Source organism: Lichenostomus cassidix, unplaced genomic scaffold (genome assembly GCF_008360975.1).
Source record: "Lichenostomus cassidix isolate B80296 unplaced genomic scaffold, HeHo_3.0 HiC_scaffold_46, whole genome shotgun sequence".
Classification (NCBI taxonomy): Eukaryota; Metazoa; Chordata; class Aves; order Passeriformes; family Meliphagidae; genus Lichenostomus; species Lichenostomus cassidix.
In genome coordinates this window covers 1,655,365-1,671,561 of record NW_028147597.1, presented here as the reverse complement: position 1 = coordinate 1,671,561, position 16,197 = coordinate 1,655,365, and the positions used below count along the sequence as shown (strand labels likewise).

Here is a 16,197-nt window from a genome sequence, read left to right as displayed (position 1 = left end):
AAATGAACATCCCTCTGTGTCTCGGGCAGCTCCTTCTCCAAGGAAAGCAGCTGGGAGTTTGTGCCAAGGAGCTGAAAGCTGCAGGTGCAGCCTGGAGTGGAGGAAGCTGAGATTTGCACAAGGCTGCTCTGAGTCCCAGGGGTTGGATGAGGGAAATGGTGGGGTGGGGGTTAGGGACAGAGTCTGATTGATTGTCAGCCATAAAGGGTCTTGATGTTTATATTTATTCAGACTGCATTAGGAGATGCTGGGGATCAATATCAGATGGAGATTGCTGATAAAAATGTATGAACAGGAAAAGAAAACCAAACAGGACCAAGAGTCTGTCTTCATTGTTTTTAAATATAGTGTATTTCCTTTGAATACACTTCTGGAGTTGGTCTAATTAACCACAAAACAATTGAAGACATAAATGATTCCCAGGGGCTTGCCTTCTTAGGATGTTTTCAAATGTTAAGGAGCCTGAGCTGAGGAGCTGCAGACAGAACAAGCCTCTGGAGCAGTAAAATTCCTCGGGGAGCCTCCAAGTTGCTGAGGATGCATCCTCATCAGAGCAGGAATGAACAGCAATGGGCACAGCTTTCTGTCTGCCCCAGCTTTGGGATGAGCCCTGGGCCTGGAGCAGGAACAGCTCCTGATGGCCACAAGGCCAGGGCTGTTGTGCTGATGTGGGCAGATGGGATGGCAGGAGGGGCTGCAGAGCTCTCAGCATCTCCTGGACAGGAGAGCAGGGCACACAGTGCTGCCTTTCAGTTCGTCTTAGAATTATGAGGGCGACATGATTAAAGGGATGAGATGGATTTACCTTGGTATTTTAATAGCAACCTAGGTGCACAGATCTTCCAAGGTGGAACCTGCTGAGATGCACACACCATATAATGTGTATAAAATTTTTATAGACTTTTCAAATTAGCCTATCATTCCAGAATTCCCCAATAGGAAAATTAACAAAAGAAGTAATATCCCCCTATTCTAAAGAAACCCACCAGTATGAGGCTAGGGCGCCGTTTATTAAATATGTTCTAGAGAGTTTTTGATGGCATAGGGCTCTCTGGCCTTTTACTATAAATATTTAGGCTTTCTGCCTTGCAGAACCTTAAATCTGAGGAAGAATATCAGACTCCAAAAATTACAAGTATGTAGGTTAAGCGGATAGAGGATACAGAAAGTATGGAAGAGGTATAAAAATATATAAAAGGGTATATGAAAAATAAAAGGCAAAAATCATCAGGCATCAAGAGGGAGCCTCCTTTTCCTTTGGCCAAGCACGTTCCCCCATGGCTGGGGCTGAGTCCTCTGGCAGCTCCAGCTGCTGCTGTGCCCTTCAGAGGGGCTGAGGCCGTGGGGCCACTGCCCAGAGCAGCCTGGCCTGAGCAGGGCTGTGGGGCCAGAGGCGGCTGGGCTGTGCTGGGGAGAGGCCCTTGGTGCTGCAGAGAGCTCAGGGCAGCTGGCAGAGCTTGGAGGGAGCTGGGCTGGGCTGAGAGAAGCTGCCAGAGAAACCATCAGTGTCCATCTCAGCCTGTGTGAGTGTGCAGGGGCAGGACTGAGCCCAGGGCTTGTGGGGCAGAGCCAGGGCCTGGGGAAGGCATGGAAAACAGGCAAGTGGCCGAGAGAGGAGGCTGCTCTGTGCCCTTGGTGGCACGGACAGAGCAGGGAGGGAGCCCAGGACATTTGTCAGCCCAGCCTCTGTCCCCGGCCGTTGCCAGCCCTGGCTGCTCAGCCCAGGTTTGGGGGTGAGTTTGGCTGTGCCCCAGCTCCATCCTGCTGCGGGGCTCAGGGCCTGTTCCTGGCAATGGCCAGCCCTGCCCGGCCTCTCTGCTGGCCCCGAGCCCGGCAGAGCCTGGGGCAGGGCTGGCTGGGAAGGCCCACAGGTGCCATGGGCTGTGCAGGAGCTTGGAGAGGCTGCCCAGCAGGGAGGCCATGGGGGCACAGAGCCCCAGGGGCTGCTGTGGGCACCACGGCACAGGGGCTGTTCCCACCCGGAATGCTCCTGGCCTGGGCTGGGCTGCACAGGGGGCTGTGGCACCATGGCTGGGGCAGCGGGGCACAAAGGGGCCACAGAGCTGCTGCCTGGGGTTACAGCAAGGCCAGCAGCAGACAAGGAATTGCTGGGCATTGCCTGTGCTGGGCAGGGCTGAGTGTGGGAAAGGCAGAGCTCAGCTGGCCTTGGTGGCTGCAGGAAAAGTGCAGAGCCAAAAGAGCCTCCATGGCTGTGCTGGAGACCGAGGCTGGAGGAGGGAAATGCAGAGCTGCTGTGGGATGGGGAGGGGGATTGAGTTCCAGCAGACACCGATGTGGGGCTGAGGGACTCAAGGGCTCCTTGGCCTGAGTCTGTCCTGGAAAGGTCTCTCAGGCCTCTGTGCTCAGGAAAGCTCCAAGGGAATTCCCACGGGGCTCGGCCCTGCCCGGCACGGCTGATGTCCCCCGAGCTCCACACTGCTCCGGACTGGTGCTGCCAGTGCCGCTCGGGGTGAGGCTGCTTTGGGGACACCCAGGGCACAGCAAGGCTGCTTTGGGGACACCCAGGGCACAGCAAGGCTGCTTTGGGGCTGTGGGCACTGCCCAGCACTGGGGATGGGGCAAGTGGGGATAGCTGGGGCTGTACTGGTGGCACTGGTGGTGCTGGGAGCACCCCAGGGTGCTGGGTGAGGAGCTGTGGGGTGAGCAGAGGATGGGGTAGATGGGAATGAGGAGAAGGGGGGGGTAAAAGATGGAGTGGGACCCCCCAAACCGAGTAGGAGGTGAGTGGGACCCTGCAAAAATCAGTGTTTAGCAAATGCAATAAAAGCCACTATGAATCAAGAGGGATGGTGAGTTACAAACAGAAACTATATAATAGTTTTACCTCCCGTAACGAGGAAGATATTACCAGATGAAAAATCATCTTCACCTGGGGAGCTCACACATTTCTTATTCTTCAGAAACCACTGGCCCATGGATCTGCACAATGCCCATTGTGGAAGAAGGAGAACTCCAGTTGCTGCAGTTGAACAGCTCCAGTTTTGGCAATTTTTACCAGTTCACCAGGCATTCAGGTGTGACTTTGGGGTCACCAACCACCAGGGACCCCCAAAGTGACTCCCAAGGGCAGAAAAATGCATGTGTAAATGGGAGGGAAATGAAGTTTATGATTTTTGAGAAATTATTATCCTATGTATGTTATTTCTGGGACAATCAATGAATATGTATGTAAAATACAGTCTGTCAACAGGAACTTTCCTGCACTCAGCATGCATGGTATTTCAGATGAGATATCCCTTTGTGCATCTGGCCGAATCAAGAATGCTGCTTCCAAATGCTACATTGGTGTTAAGGAGTTTCTGTTATTGTTATTGATTTTTTAGTAACAGTGTCAAAATGGCCCCTTGGTTCCATGATGCCCCTAGCGTCACAATGGTCACCTTGGTTCCATGGGCCCTGTAGTGTCACAATGATCTCCTTGGCTTCACAGTGTCACAACTGGACTCCTGGCGACATGAGACCCCAGCTGTCACAACGGATTCTAGTTTCCAAAAGGTCTTGCTGTGTCACAATATTCTCCTCAGTTCAGTCAGGCCCCACTGTGTCCCAATGGTATCCTTGGTTCCAAAGTGTCAAAATGGTCCCTTGGTTCCATGAAGCCCTGCAGTGCCACACTGGCCCTTGGCTATACAAGGCCTCACAGTGTCACAATGATCCCCTTGCTTCCACAAGGCCCTGAAGTGTCAGAACTGATTCTGTTGGTTCCATGGCACTCTGCAGTGCCACAATGGTCTCCTTCATTCCATAAGGCCCCACAGTGTCACAGTGGATTCCATTGTTCCATGAGTGTCACAATGGCCTTTTGGCTTCACGGGCCTCCGTAGTGCCACAATGATTTCCTTGATTCCATGAGGCTCTACAGCATTACAATGGACTGCTTGGCTCCACATTATCCCAGTGGATCATTGGTTCCATGGGGTACCTACAAGTCACAATGGATTCCTTGTTTCCATCAACCCCCACAGTGTCACAGTGGCCCCTTAGTTCCATGACACCCTACACTGTCACAATGGCTCCTTGGTTCCATGGGACCCAACAGTGCCACAATGCACCACTTGGTTCCATTGGCCTCCACAGTGACACAGTGGTTCCTTGATTCTGTGAAGCTGTGCAGTGTCACAATGCTCTCCTTGGTTTCATGAGGCTGTGCAGTGTCAAAATGGCCCCATTGGTTCTATGAGGCCCCAGAGTGTCACAGCGGTCTCCTTGGTTTCCATGGTGCCACACAGTGCCACAATTGTCCCTTGGCCCAACATGGCCCCATAGTGTCACAATGGTTCCTTGCTTCCATGAGGTCTGGTAGTGTCACAATGGACTCCTTGGTTCCATGGGGCTGCAAAGTGTCACAATGGTCCTTTTGTTCAATGAGGCTTCAGTGTCACAATAGTATCCATGATTCCATGAGTCCCTGCAGTGTCACAATAGTTTCCATTGGTTCCATTGAGCCCCACAGTGTCACAATGGCTCTTTGGTTCTGCAAGGCCTCAGAGTGTAAAAATGGCCTCCGTGGTTTCATGAGTACCTGCTGTGTCACAATGGACCCTTGGTTCCATGATGCCCTGTAGTGTCACAAAGGTCTCCTTGGTTCTGCAGTATAAGAATGCTGCCTTGGTCCCTTGGAGCCTCACAGTGTCACTATTGTGCCCTTGGTTCCATGAGGCCCAGCAGTATCAGATTGGCCCCTTTGTTCCATGGAGAACCACAGTGTCACTATGGTCCCCTTGGTTCCACGGGGCTCCCCAGTGTAACAATGGACCCTTGGTTCCATGAGGTTCCTCAGTGTCACAATGGTCTCCTTGTATGCTCAGTGTCACCATGGATCCTTTGTTCCATGAGGTTCTATAGTGTAACATGGTCACCTTAATTCCATGAGGTTCCACACTGTCACAGTAGAGTCCTTGGTTCTGTGAGGCCCTGATGTGTCCCAATGGACCCATGGTTCCAGGAGGTTCCATAGTGTCACCATGGTCTCCTTGGATCTGCAGTATAACAATGGACCATTGGTTCCATGCAGCCCTGATGTGTTACAATGGCTTTTTGGTTCCATGCAGCCCCACAGTTTCACAATGGACCCTTGGTTCCATGATGCTTTTTTCTGTCACAATGTACTATTTTTTTTGTTCCATAAAGTTTCTCAGTGTCATAAAGGTCTCCTTGGATCTGCAGTGTCACAATGGACAGTTGGTTCCATGGAGCCAATTGTCACACATTGTCACAATGGTCTCTTTGGTTCCATGAGATTCCATAGTGTCACAGTGGACTCCTTGGTTCTGTGTGGCCCTGCTGTCACCATATCTCTGAAATATCAGAATGAGACTCCTTAACATAATTTGGTGTTAAAAAGAGCATCATTTATTCAGATCTGAGGTCCCATGGTGGAATAACTCCTAACCTTACATGGAGTCATGATTCTACAAGTGTGTTGTTTATCTACAGTGCCTACATGTGTATTACAATTTACCCATTACCATAAAACCCATCCCAAGTTCCCAGATCCAGTCCTTATTTTTTCTATCACTGCACTCTTTAGCCAGATGTTTTCTTTTTCTCTTCCAACCATCCTCGCTGGGAAAAGCAGACCTTGCATGCTTTGCTTCCCTGCTATAAGTTCACAGGCACAGTAAAAATAGAATTAACCCTTCTGGTATCAAGCCCAAGGCTCTGTGTGCCAAGGCAGAGGCAGGCAGGACGCAGAGCTGTCAGCAAAGGAAGGGCCAGCGAGGTGGGGCAGCCGGGGGATGACGACAGCCTGCAGGGACAGAGGCGCAGGGCATGGACAGCGTAGGACAGCCTGGGCTGGAGAGGGCAGAGGGATGTGCAGGAGCTGCAAGGCCCTGACAGAGCCAACTTGTGCAGCACTTTGGCCATGGCTGCTGTCCCTGGCCCTGAGGCCATGAGGAGGACACAAGTGACCCTTGCAGCCCTGGGGCCTCATTGCCTCCTTGTCCCTGCCCAGCAGCCTGGCAGGGGCTGCCCCATGGTCCTGCCCTTGGCATTGCACATCCCCACATGCCAGTGCCCCGGGAAGAGCCCTGAGCACTGAGGGAGGGACAGGATCTGCCATGCCAGGGGCTGGGGCTCAGGCCTTGGCCCTTTGCATTCCTGAAGCACATCCAGGTTTGCTCAGCATCAGAGACACCTTTGCCTTGTTTGTCCCCAGCTGTCATCACTGCCTCCAGAGTTCTGCTCTAATTGAAACCTGGAGACACTTTTTCAGTTGTGTCCCTCAGTGGGACACATTGAAACTTTGAGATACTTGGAAGTTTGAATCTGACTTTGAGTTCTTGAGAAGTTTTTTGAACACTCTCTCAGGGACTGAGTCTCATGGAAACAACATGAAAGCCCTGAGAGGCTCATTAAAGTCCTTGTGCTGTTGCTGTGCTGCTGAGCTGGGCTGGGCTCCTGGCACAGAGCGAACTCCTGGCTACCAAGATGAGCTTCAAAAAGACATTTCTCCTGAGGAGCAGTTTCTCTCCCAGCCCAGCAGGGCTGAGGGTGCTGCCTGCAGCTACCTGAGAGGAGGGAAGCAGACAGAGGATTAAAGCAACTGGAAGGACAGTTCTGAGCTTATTCATGGAGAAATTTGCACAACCTCTGACACAGTAAGTCTCTGGCTGCAGGGATCTCCTAAAGCTGACACATGACAGCACTGATATGACTGTAAGGATGGCTCTGCTGGTGTTTCTGGTTTGGGGGAGGATGTGCTGCAGAGCGGGGCTGCCCTGGGCACCGTCAGAGGGACAGGGCAGGACAGCTCCTGCTGCCAGGGATGGCTGCAGGCTGGGAAGGTGGGGGTGCAGCCAGGGGTGCCCAGGGCTGTCCTGCAGAGCAGCTCCTGCAGCCCTGAGGGCTCCAGCAGCCCGGGCAGGGGATCTGCCAGCTGCCCTGAGCAGCAGAGCTCTTGTGTCCCCTGGCAGCCAGCACAGCCCTCAGCCCGGGGGCTCGGGGCCCTCAGTCCCCTCCTGGGCCGGCAGAGCAGCACCAGAGATGAAGGGCATCTCTCCTGCCATTGCCCATTCCCTGCTGACCAGGGCCTGAGGGCGACTGTCCTGCACTGCTGCTGCCTGCGAGGGGCTGTGCAGGGCTGGGCAGGGAAAGGCTTTTCCTCAGGGCTCGGCTGTCTCTCTCCTTGCCTTGCTCAGCTGCTCCTGGCATTGCTGACAGGCTCTCTGGCAATGGCAGTTGCAGCTGCAGGGTCAGGCGCAGCCCTTGGGGCTCCTCCTGTGCAGGGTGAGCACAGCAATGAGGTGTCCCAGCTCCCTCTGCCCTGGGCAGCTCTGGGCAGGGCAGGCTGGCAGGCTGGCAATGAAATGACTCTCCTCAAGCAGTTCCATGGCCAGGACCCTTGGTGTGTCCTCGGGGTGTCCATCCAAGCTGTGAGCTGCCTTCCAGGGGACACTGGGGGACAGGAGTGTCCTTGGCCAGCAGTGGGGCTGAGACTCTGAGAAAGGCTGAGCCATTTGGCTCTGCTGTGAGTCCCTCTGCTCTCAGCTGTGTCAGGGTGATTTTCAGGGGAACACAGTGACTGCCCGTGATCTCAGAAAGGGCAGCTGGGAACAGATGGAGCACCAGAGCAGCTCCCCTCACCCTTCACTGAGTTACAGCCAATCCTCTTGCCTTGCACAGTTCTCTCTGTTCTCCCTGAGCACAGCAGGAAATCCTCTCAAACTGCCTTTGGCTGTCACTGTTCCTTAGCCCTGGGACAGGAGATGCTGCCAAGCTCCTCTGCCTTAGGGGCAGTTTGGTCTGATGAAGTGCAACCCAGGACTGGTCCCTGTCCCCCATTCCCATGACCCCACTGCTGCAGAGCAGAGCTGAATCCTCGGTGTCCATGGGCAGAGCCACTGCTTGTCACAGCAACAGGGCCAGATCCCAGCAGAGCTCCAGGCATGGGTCTGGAGGAAGAACTCTGAGAAAAGGAAAATTGGGTGGCAGAGTGGGGCAGGGCTGGCAGAAAGGGCTTGGACATTGCTCAGGATAGTCTTCTCTGACTTTTCACTGTCCTTTCCTCCATGAACAGGTTCCAATGCCTAGTGGATGAAAATGTCCAACAGCAGCTCCATCAGCCACTTCCTCCTCCTGCCATTCGCAGACACACGGCAGCTGCAGCTCCTGCACTTCTGCCTCTTCCTGGGCATCTCCCTGGCTGCCCTCCTGGCCAACAGCCTCATCATCAGCGCCGTAGCCTGGAACCACCGCCTGCACACCCCCATGTTCTTCTTCCTGCTCAACCTGGCCCTCACTGACCTGGGCTCCATCTGCACCACTGTCCCCAAAGCCATGCACAATTCCCTTTGGAACACCAGGGACATCTCCTACTCAGGATGTGCTGCACAGGTCTTTTTCTTTTACTTCATGATGTCAGCAGAGTATTTCCTCCTCACCGTCCTGTGCTATGACCGCTATGTGTCCATCTGCAAACCCCTGCACTATGGGACCCTCCTGGGCAGCAGAGCTTGTGCCCACATGGCAGCAGCTGCCTGGGCCAGTGCCTTTCTCAATGCTCTGCTGCACACAGCCAATACATTTTCCCTGCCCCTGTGCCATGGCAATGCCCTGGGCCAGTTCTTCTGTGAAATCCCACACATCCTCAAGCTCTCCTGCTCACACTCCAAACTCAGGGAAGTTGGGCTTCTTGTGGTTAGTGTCTGTTTATCATTTGGCTGGTTTGTGTTCATTGTTTTCTCCTATGTGCAGATCTTCAGGGCTGTGCTGAGGATCCCCTCTGAGCAGGGACGGCACAAAGCCTTTTCCACATGCCTCCCTCACCTGGCTGTGGTCTCCCTGTTCCTCAGCACTGCCATTTTTGCCAACCTGAAGCCTCCCTCCATCTCCTTTCCATCCCTGGATCTAGCAGTGTCAGTTCTGTACTCAGTGGTGCCTCCAGTACTGAACCCTCTCATCTACAGCCTGAGGAACCAGGAGCTCAAGGCTGCAGTGTGGAGGCTGATGAGTGGACGTTTTCAGAATCATTAAATTGGTTGCCAATTTCTGTAAATCACTTGTTATATGAGTCATGTTTGATACTTCTTGATGGTTTCCTTGTGTTCTTTTTCTCCTTTGTTTTAGATTTTTAACATCGACAAATAAATATCAATGTTTGTGCCATTTCTCATTTTGTCTCTCTCCATCATTCCCATGGCCAAAGACTGTATCAATGAGGGGTTGTGCTCTCAGTGGCTTTAATCAAACCAAAGGATCTTCTGGCCAAGTTTTCACCAGAGATCCCCTTTTGTTCCCTTCTGTGGAGCTGCAGCAGCAATGTCTGTGTGCAGAGCTGGGGCAGATCAGGGGTGGCACAGCAGCTGTGCCAAGGAGCAGCAGCACTTGGTGTTGCCAGTGCTGCTCCCGTGCCACTGCCCCGCTGCCCTGCTGGCCCTCGTGTTGCTGTAGGGCCTGAGTGCTCTCGGGGTCGCTGCCAGTGCTGGGGGTGGCAGTGCCGGGGCTGCAGCAGGGACAGGCCATGGGCACTGCTGGGGCACAGCTGACGCCTCAGGGCAGGGCCTGGGGGCTCGAGGCTCCTTGCCCAGGCTCTCTCCAGAACACGCCCAGGCCAATGCTGAGCAGAGAAAACCCCCGTGAGCAGCTGCAGGGTGGCCGTGGGCAGGCTGGGGGCAAACAGCATGGCTGGGGCTCTGCAAGGTCCCTGGGGGAGCCGGGAAGGAGCAGCAGAGCAGGGGCTGATCCATCCCCACTGCGCTGGACAGCCCAGGGCAGCGTCCCAGAGCGTCCTCATGGAGCTGCCAACAACATCCCCCCTTGGCAGCCCTGGCCTCTCCCCCAGCTCCCAGAGCTGCTTGATCCTTCCAGGCAGAGACACGGCAGCACTGGCTCAGGAGCCCTGTTTGCATTGCACACAGCAGGCGTGAGCACCCCATGGGGTTGGTGTGGGGAGATCAACCTGAGTGAGCACAAACACCATCAGCCCTGGGGGCCAGCAAGGGCTGGGGATGGGAGGGAAACCACTCAGCTTTGTTGTGACCTCTGAAGTCAGCCAGAAAGTTTGTTCCCATGAGCTGTGGGTTTCCTGTCCCACTGCAGATGTTGTTGCTCAGAGCCAGGGCTGCCTGGCAGCCACCCCCAAACAGCCCTGAGCATTTCCTTTGCTTCACCTTTGGTTTCTTCCCTCTTTCCCATTCCACAGTTCTTCCTCTTGCCCATCCCTGTCCCCTCCCCATCAAACAGCCCATCCCTGTTTGCCCTTTCCCCTCTCTGGCCCCACTCCCCATTTCAGTTCCTGACTTGGCACCATGGGAACATCCCTTGGTGAGCAGGATCATCCTACAAGTGCTTCATGAATTGTCTGCAGGGTCCTGCAGTGCCTCGTGCTGTTCCCTTGCCAGAGGCAGCACAGGCCAGGGGGCACATCTGGACTGCTGTGTGTGGCTGTGAGGCTCCCTGTTGTGGGGCAGTGAGGAGGAGCTGGAGAGGCTCTGCAGGACTGACAGGATGGGCTTTGGGGCCTGTGGGGAGAAGCTGAGGGCCATGGGCTGCTGGACCTTCTGAAGAGGAGGCCCAGGGCTCATCCTGCAACTGCTTCAAGGGTGCTTTCAGAGAATGACACGCTCAGTGAGGTTGGAAAAGACCTTTGAGATCATCAAGTCCAACCTGTGACCTAACAGCACCTTGTCTGCCCTGAGCCTCCTCTTCTCCAGGATAAACAACCCCAGCTCCAAACTCAGCCACTCCTCACAGCACTTGTGTTCCAGACCCTTCCCCAGCCTTGTTGCCCTTCTCTGGACACACTCCAGCCCCTCAATGTCCTTCCTAAACTGGGGCCCAGAACTGGACACAGCACTCGAGGTGAGGCCTCACCAGTGCCGAGTACAGGGGAAGAATCACTGCCCTGCTCCTGCTGGCCACACCATTCCTGATCCAGGCCAGCTGCCATTGGCCTCCTTGGCCACCTGGGCACACTGCTGGCTCATGTCCAGCCTGATGTCCATCAGTGTCCCCAGGTCTCTTTTTCATCCTGGCCACTGTCCAGCCACTCTCTCCCCAGCCTGTAGCACTGCAGGGGTTGTTGTGGCCAAAGTGCAGGACCTGGCACTTGGTCTTGTTAAACCTCCCATTGTTGGATTTGGCCCCTGGATCCAGCCTGTCCAGGTCCCTCTGCAGAGCCCTCCTACCTTCCAGCAGATGCACTGAGTTGGTTTCACCCAGCTGAGTTGGTTTCACCACAGTTCCATGAGGCCCTAGAGTTTCACAATGGTTTCCATGATTCCATGAGTCTCCATAGCATTCTGATGGCTCCTTGGTTCCCCAAAGCCCTGCAGTGTCACAATGCCTCCTTGGTTCTATGAGGTCTCACAGGTCAGCAATGATCTCCTTGGTTCCACAGTGCCCAAATGGCCTCTTGGTTCCACAAGGCGCCATGGTTCCAAAATTGTATTCTTCATTCCACGAGTCCACACAATGTAACAACCGCCCCTCGGTTGTGGCTAGCACAGGCTTTTCCCATGAGAATTCTTCTTGTGTTTTATAAATAAAGATAAAGTTTGGATTTTATTGGAACAGTGTCCCAGAACTTGGACGGTGCAAGCCTGGTCAATCAGGCCTGGGGGAAGGCTTCTGACCAACCAATCTGGGTGACTTTTGAAAACTCTATATATATGATGAAATCAAAACAATAAAGGTCATTCCTTCTTGCCACTGAGAACTGGTGCCTTCATTACTCTGCTAGCTGCTCAACAGCGCCCCTCGGTTATACAAGATCCTGCAGTGTCACAATGCTCTCTGTGCCTCCACAAGGCTCCGCTTAGTAACACTTGGCCCTTGGTTCCATGGGGCCCTGCAGTGTCACAATAGCCCCATCGTTAAACAAGGCCACACAGTGTCACAATGGTCTTCCTTACTCCATTTAGCCCCACAGTGTCACAGTGGCTTCTTGCTTCCAAGAGTCCTCAGAGTTGCACAATGGCCCTTTGGTTCAGCAAGGCCCCACAGTGTCACAGTGGCCTCCGTGGTTCCACGAGGACTCAAAATGTCACAATGGCCCCTTGGCTCTATGATGCCATGCAATACACGGTGTCACTTTGGTCCTCTTAGTTCCACAAGGCCCCACAGTGTCACAATGGCCTCTTGCTTCCCTGGGGCCTTGCAGTGTCACAATTATCACAGAATCACAGAATCATCCAGGTTGGAGAAGACCATTGAGATCATCAAGTCCAACATTTGAACCAACACCACCTTGTCAGCCAAACCATGGCACCAAGTGCCACATTCAGTCTTAAACACCTCCAGGGACAGTGACTCCACCATCTCCCTGGGCAGCCCAATCCAATGCCCAATCACTCTTTCTGTGTAGAACCTCTTCCTAATGTCCAGCCTAAATCTCCCCTGGCACAGTTTAAGGCTGTCCCCTCTTGTCCTCTCACTGTTTGCCCAGGAAAAGACACTGACATCCATCTGGCTGGGTGCAAATGTAGACCTTCTGGAGGGCAGGAGGGCTCTGCAGAGGGACCTGGACAGGCTGGATCCAGGGGCCAAATCCAACAATGGGAGGTTTAACAAGACCAAGTGCCAGGTCCTGCACTTTGGCCACAACAACCCCTGCAGCACTACAGGCTGGGGACAGAGTGGCTGGACAGTGGCCAGGCAGAAAGAGACCTGGGGGCACTGATGGACAGCAGGCTGGACATGAGCCAGCAGTGTGCCCAGGTGGCCAAGGAGGCCAATGGCACCTGGCCTAGATCAGGAATGGTGTGGCCAGCAGGAGCAGGGCAGTGATTCTTCCCCTGTACTCGGCACTGGTGAGGCCTCAGCTCGAGTGCTGTGTCCAGTTCTGGGCCCCCAGTTTAGGAAGGACATTGAGGGGCTGGAGTGTGTCCAGAGAAGGGCAACAAGGCTGGGGAAGGGTCTGGAACACAAGTGCTGTGAGGAGTGGCTGAGTTTGGAGCTGGGGTTGTTTATCCTGGAGAAGAGGAGGCTCAGGGGAGAGCCTCCTCTCCCCAACTCCCTGACAGGAGTTGTAGAGCCACTCTCTACAACTCCCTGACAGGAGGCTGCAGCCAGGTGGGGGTTGGGCTCTTCTCCTGGGAAACAGTCAGAGGACAAGTGGACACAGACTTTAGCTGCACTAGGAAAGATTTAGGCTGGACATTAGGCAAGAATTCTTCACAGAGAGAGTGATTGGGCGTTGCAATGGACTGCCCAGGGAGGTGGTGGAGTCAGTGTCCCTGGAGGTGTTTAAGGAAAGACTGGATGTGGCACTTTGACATTGCGGCGAGAGGGAACTCACGGCAGTCTCAATATGAGATATAGAGCAAGCTCCATTTTATTTTACCAAACGAGAAACTTATATACTGTTACAGATGTTACTAATTATAGTTACACACGTATTCGCAGTTTGTTCTCACACAATCAGGGTTCTCTCCTGCATTCTTTGTTAATCACAAATTCACTCCCGTACATTCCTTACACTCCCGTACATTCCTTACAGCTGCATCTTCTTGATATTTTCTCACTAAGCGATCTCAGGGAAGCAAGCTATTGCAGCTTGTTAGGATTTTTACTGAGGCCTGAGTATGCTGAGGCTTTGTTCAGGTTTATTTAGTTAACATAAGTTTTGCTGGAAAATTTGTTTTCCAACAGCACTCAGTGCCATGGTCTGGGTGACAAGGTGGTGTTGGGTCAAAGGTTGGACTTGATGATCTCCAAGGTCTTCTCCAACCTGGTTGATTCTGTGATTCTGTGATAATTGTGACACTGCAGGGCCCCAGGGAAGCAAGGGGCCATTGTCACACTGTGGGATAAAACAGAACCAAGGACCCATTGTGACACTGTGGTGCTCCATGGAACCAAGAGGCCATTGTGACACTACAGAACCAAGGAGACAATTACTGCCCTGCAAGACCTCATGGATCCAAGGTGCCATTGTGACACTGCAGGGCCCAAGGAACCAAGGGGCCATTGTGACACTATAGAGCCTCATGGAATCATGGAGACCACTGTGACACTCTAAGGCCTCATGGAGAAGGGTGCAGCCAGGTGGAGATTGGGCTCTGTTCCCAGGGAACAGGGGACAGAGGAAATGAAATGTCTTAAGCTGTGCTATATGAAATCTAGGATGGACATTAGGATGAAGTTCTTCACAGAAAGAGTGATTGGGCATTGGAAGGTGCTTCTCAGGGTGGTGGTGGAGTCACTGTCCCTGGAGCTGTTTAAGGAAAGACTGCATGTGGCACTTAAAGCCACAATCTGGTGACAAGGTGGTGTTAGGTCACAGGTTGCACTTGATGGTCTCAAAGGTCTTTTCCAATCTGGTTAATCCTGTGATTCTGTGATTGTGTCCCTGAGACAGCTGGAGCTGCCTGAGGAGCCCTGAGGCAACTCTCTGCTGCTGTCCTGGGCAGCAGGGCTGGCCCTGGGGCTGCAGGAGCTGCCCAAGCTGAGCATCTCCTGGGCATTCTGGACCCAGAGTCACTGTCCCTGACCTCCAGTGCCTCCAGTTCCTGCTGCAGGGCCAGACAGGGCTGGGCTGCTCTGCAGGGCTGCAGATGGGACATGGATTTCAGTGCTGGGAGATGGAGAGAAGGAGCAGATTCCAGCAAGGCTGTGCCTGGGACAGCTTGGGAGCCACAGGAGCTTCAGCAGGGTGTGGGAAGAAGGCAGGAGTTGGGAATCCCACAGGAATTGGCCATTCCTCAGCCAAACACAGCTTTTTGTCTGAAGCATCAACAAGGGAGGACAGAGGGGCATGAGGAAATCTTTGGGAGCTCCCAGGGTCAGAGGGAGGTAGGAAATGGGGCAGTGGGTAAAGTCTGCAAGGGAAGCAGCACAGGCCTAGGCCAGGGGAGGAGAGCTGCACTGGGGTGACCAAAGGCCTTGGTGGGGCTGGGACCACCCCCTGCCAGCAGCAATGACATTTGTGTCCCCTGGCTGTGGCTGCTGTCCCTGCCACTGAGGCCCATGAGAAGACACCAGTTCCTTGCAGCCCCAGGGCTTGTGGCCTCCTCCCCCAGCCCACAGAGCTTTGCAGGGCTCCTGCTGCTCTCCTGCCCTCACCATCCCACACCCCACATCCCACTGCTCCAGGAGAGCCACGAGCATCCTGTGAGGCCACCGATCCCCATTGCCAGGGCATGGGGTCAGGCCTTGGCTGTCCTGCTTGGCCAAGCCCAGGCAGGGCTTTCACAGCCACATTGCAGAGTCCATTTCCCACCTGGAGCTGCTGGTGCCTCTGAGTTCTGCTTCCCCAGCCCCAGGGATGCTCTCCTTGGCTGCTCATTGCCCCCATGGTCTCTTGGCAGGGATGGGCTCAGTGGGGGCTGCTGACATCCTCAGCAACTTGGATGTTGCTGCTGAATTTTCCTTCTCCAGAGGCTTGTTCAGCCTTCAGCTCTTCACTTCTGGAATTCAGTGCCAAAGGCTCATTAACATTTCAAAACACCCTAACGAGACAAGCCCCTGGGAATCATTTAGGTTTTCAATTGTTTTATGGTTAATTATACGGGTTTCAGAAGTCTTTTGACAGTGAGTGTGTTAACGTAGGGTTAAAATGTTTCTAAAATCGGGATAGTTAAAAATAGGCTTTGGGAACAGGGATAGGTAAGAACTGCATGTATGAGCTCAGGGTGACATGAACATGAAGATTGTTTAGAAAATATCAGGGATTGTTTCAGCTAAATCATCCGGATTCACACCTGCAAAATAAATCAGAAATTATGCGGGAGGAGGGGGGCTTAAAGTCATGCTTGGGGGAAAATAATGGAACAATATTAAGTTGATGATTAACATATGATCATACCACTGTTACGTAAGGGGAAAGTATCAAATGTATTCGCTTCAGATCAATGTCGAAGTCAGATTTGGGTCTCACCCCTGTCTTCCCGAGCTTAAATAAAAGGGACCTGCACATAACCTTCGTGATTATGTGTTATCCATGCTAACAAGTACACTGTATTTAAAACAATGCAGAGAGAATTATTTTGTCCTGTTCAGTTTTCTTTTCCTGTTCATCAATTGATAACAGCAAGCTCCAATTGATATTGATCCCTAGCATCTCCTAATGCAGTCTGAATAGATATGAAAATCAATACCTTTATGGCTGACAATCAATCAGACTCATTCCCTAACCCCCTCCCCACCATTTCCCTCATCCAAGCCCTGGGACTCAGAGCAGCCTTGTGCAAATCTCAGCTTCCTCCACTCCAGGCTGCACCTGCAGCTTCCAGC

General features: G+C 53.3%; 1 protein-coding gene across 1 annotated transcript; it reads left to right on the top strand.

Annotated features, from left to right (window-relative positions):
- Window positions 1-8,064: 8,064 nt before the first annotated feature.
- On the top strand, window positions 8,065-8,997 carry LOC146421926 (olfactory receptor 14J1-like). The gene has a single exon (XM_085046880.1). It carries the CDS (start codon window positions 8,065-8,067, stop codon window positions 8,995-8,997), a length of 933 nt encoding a protein of 310 aa, XP_084903006.1.
- The last annotated feature ends 7,200 nt before the right edge of the window (window positions 8,998-16,197 follow it).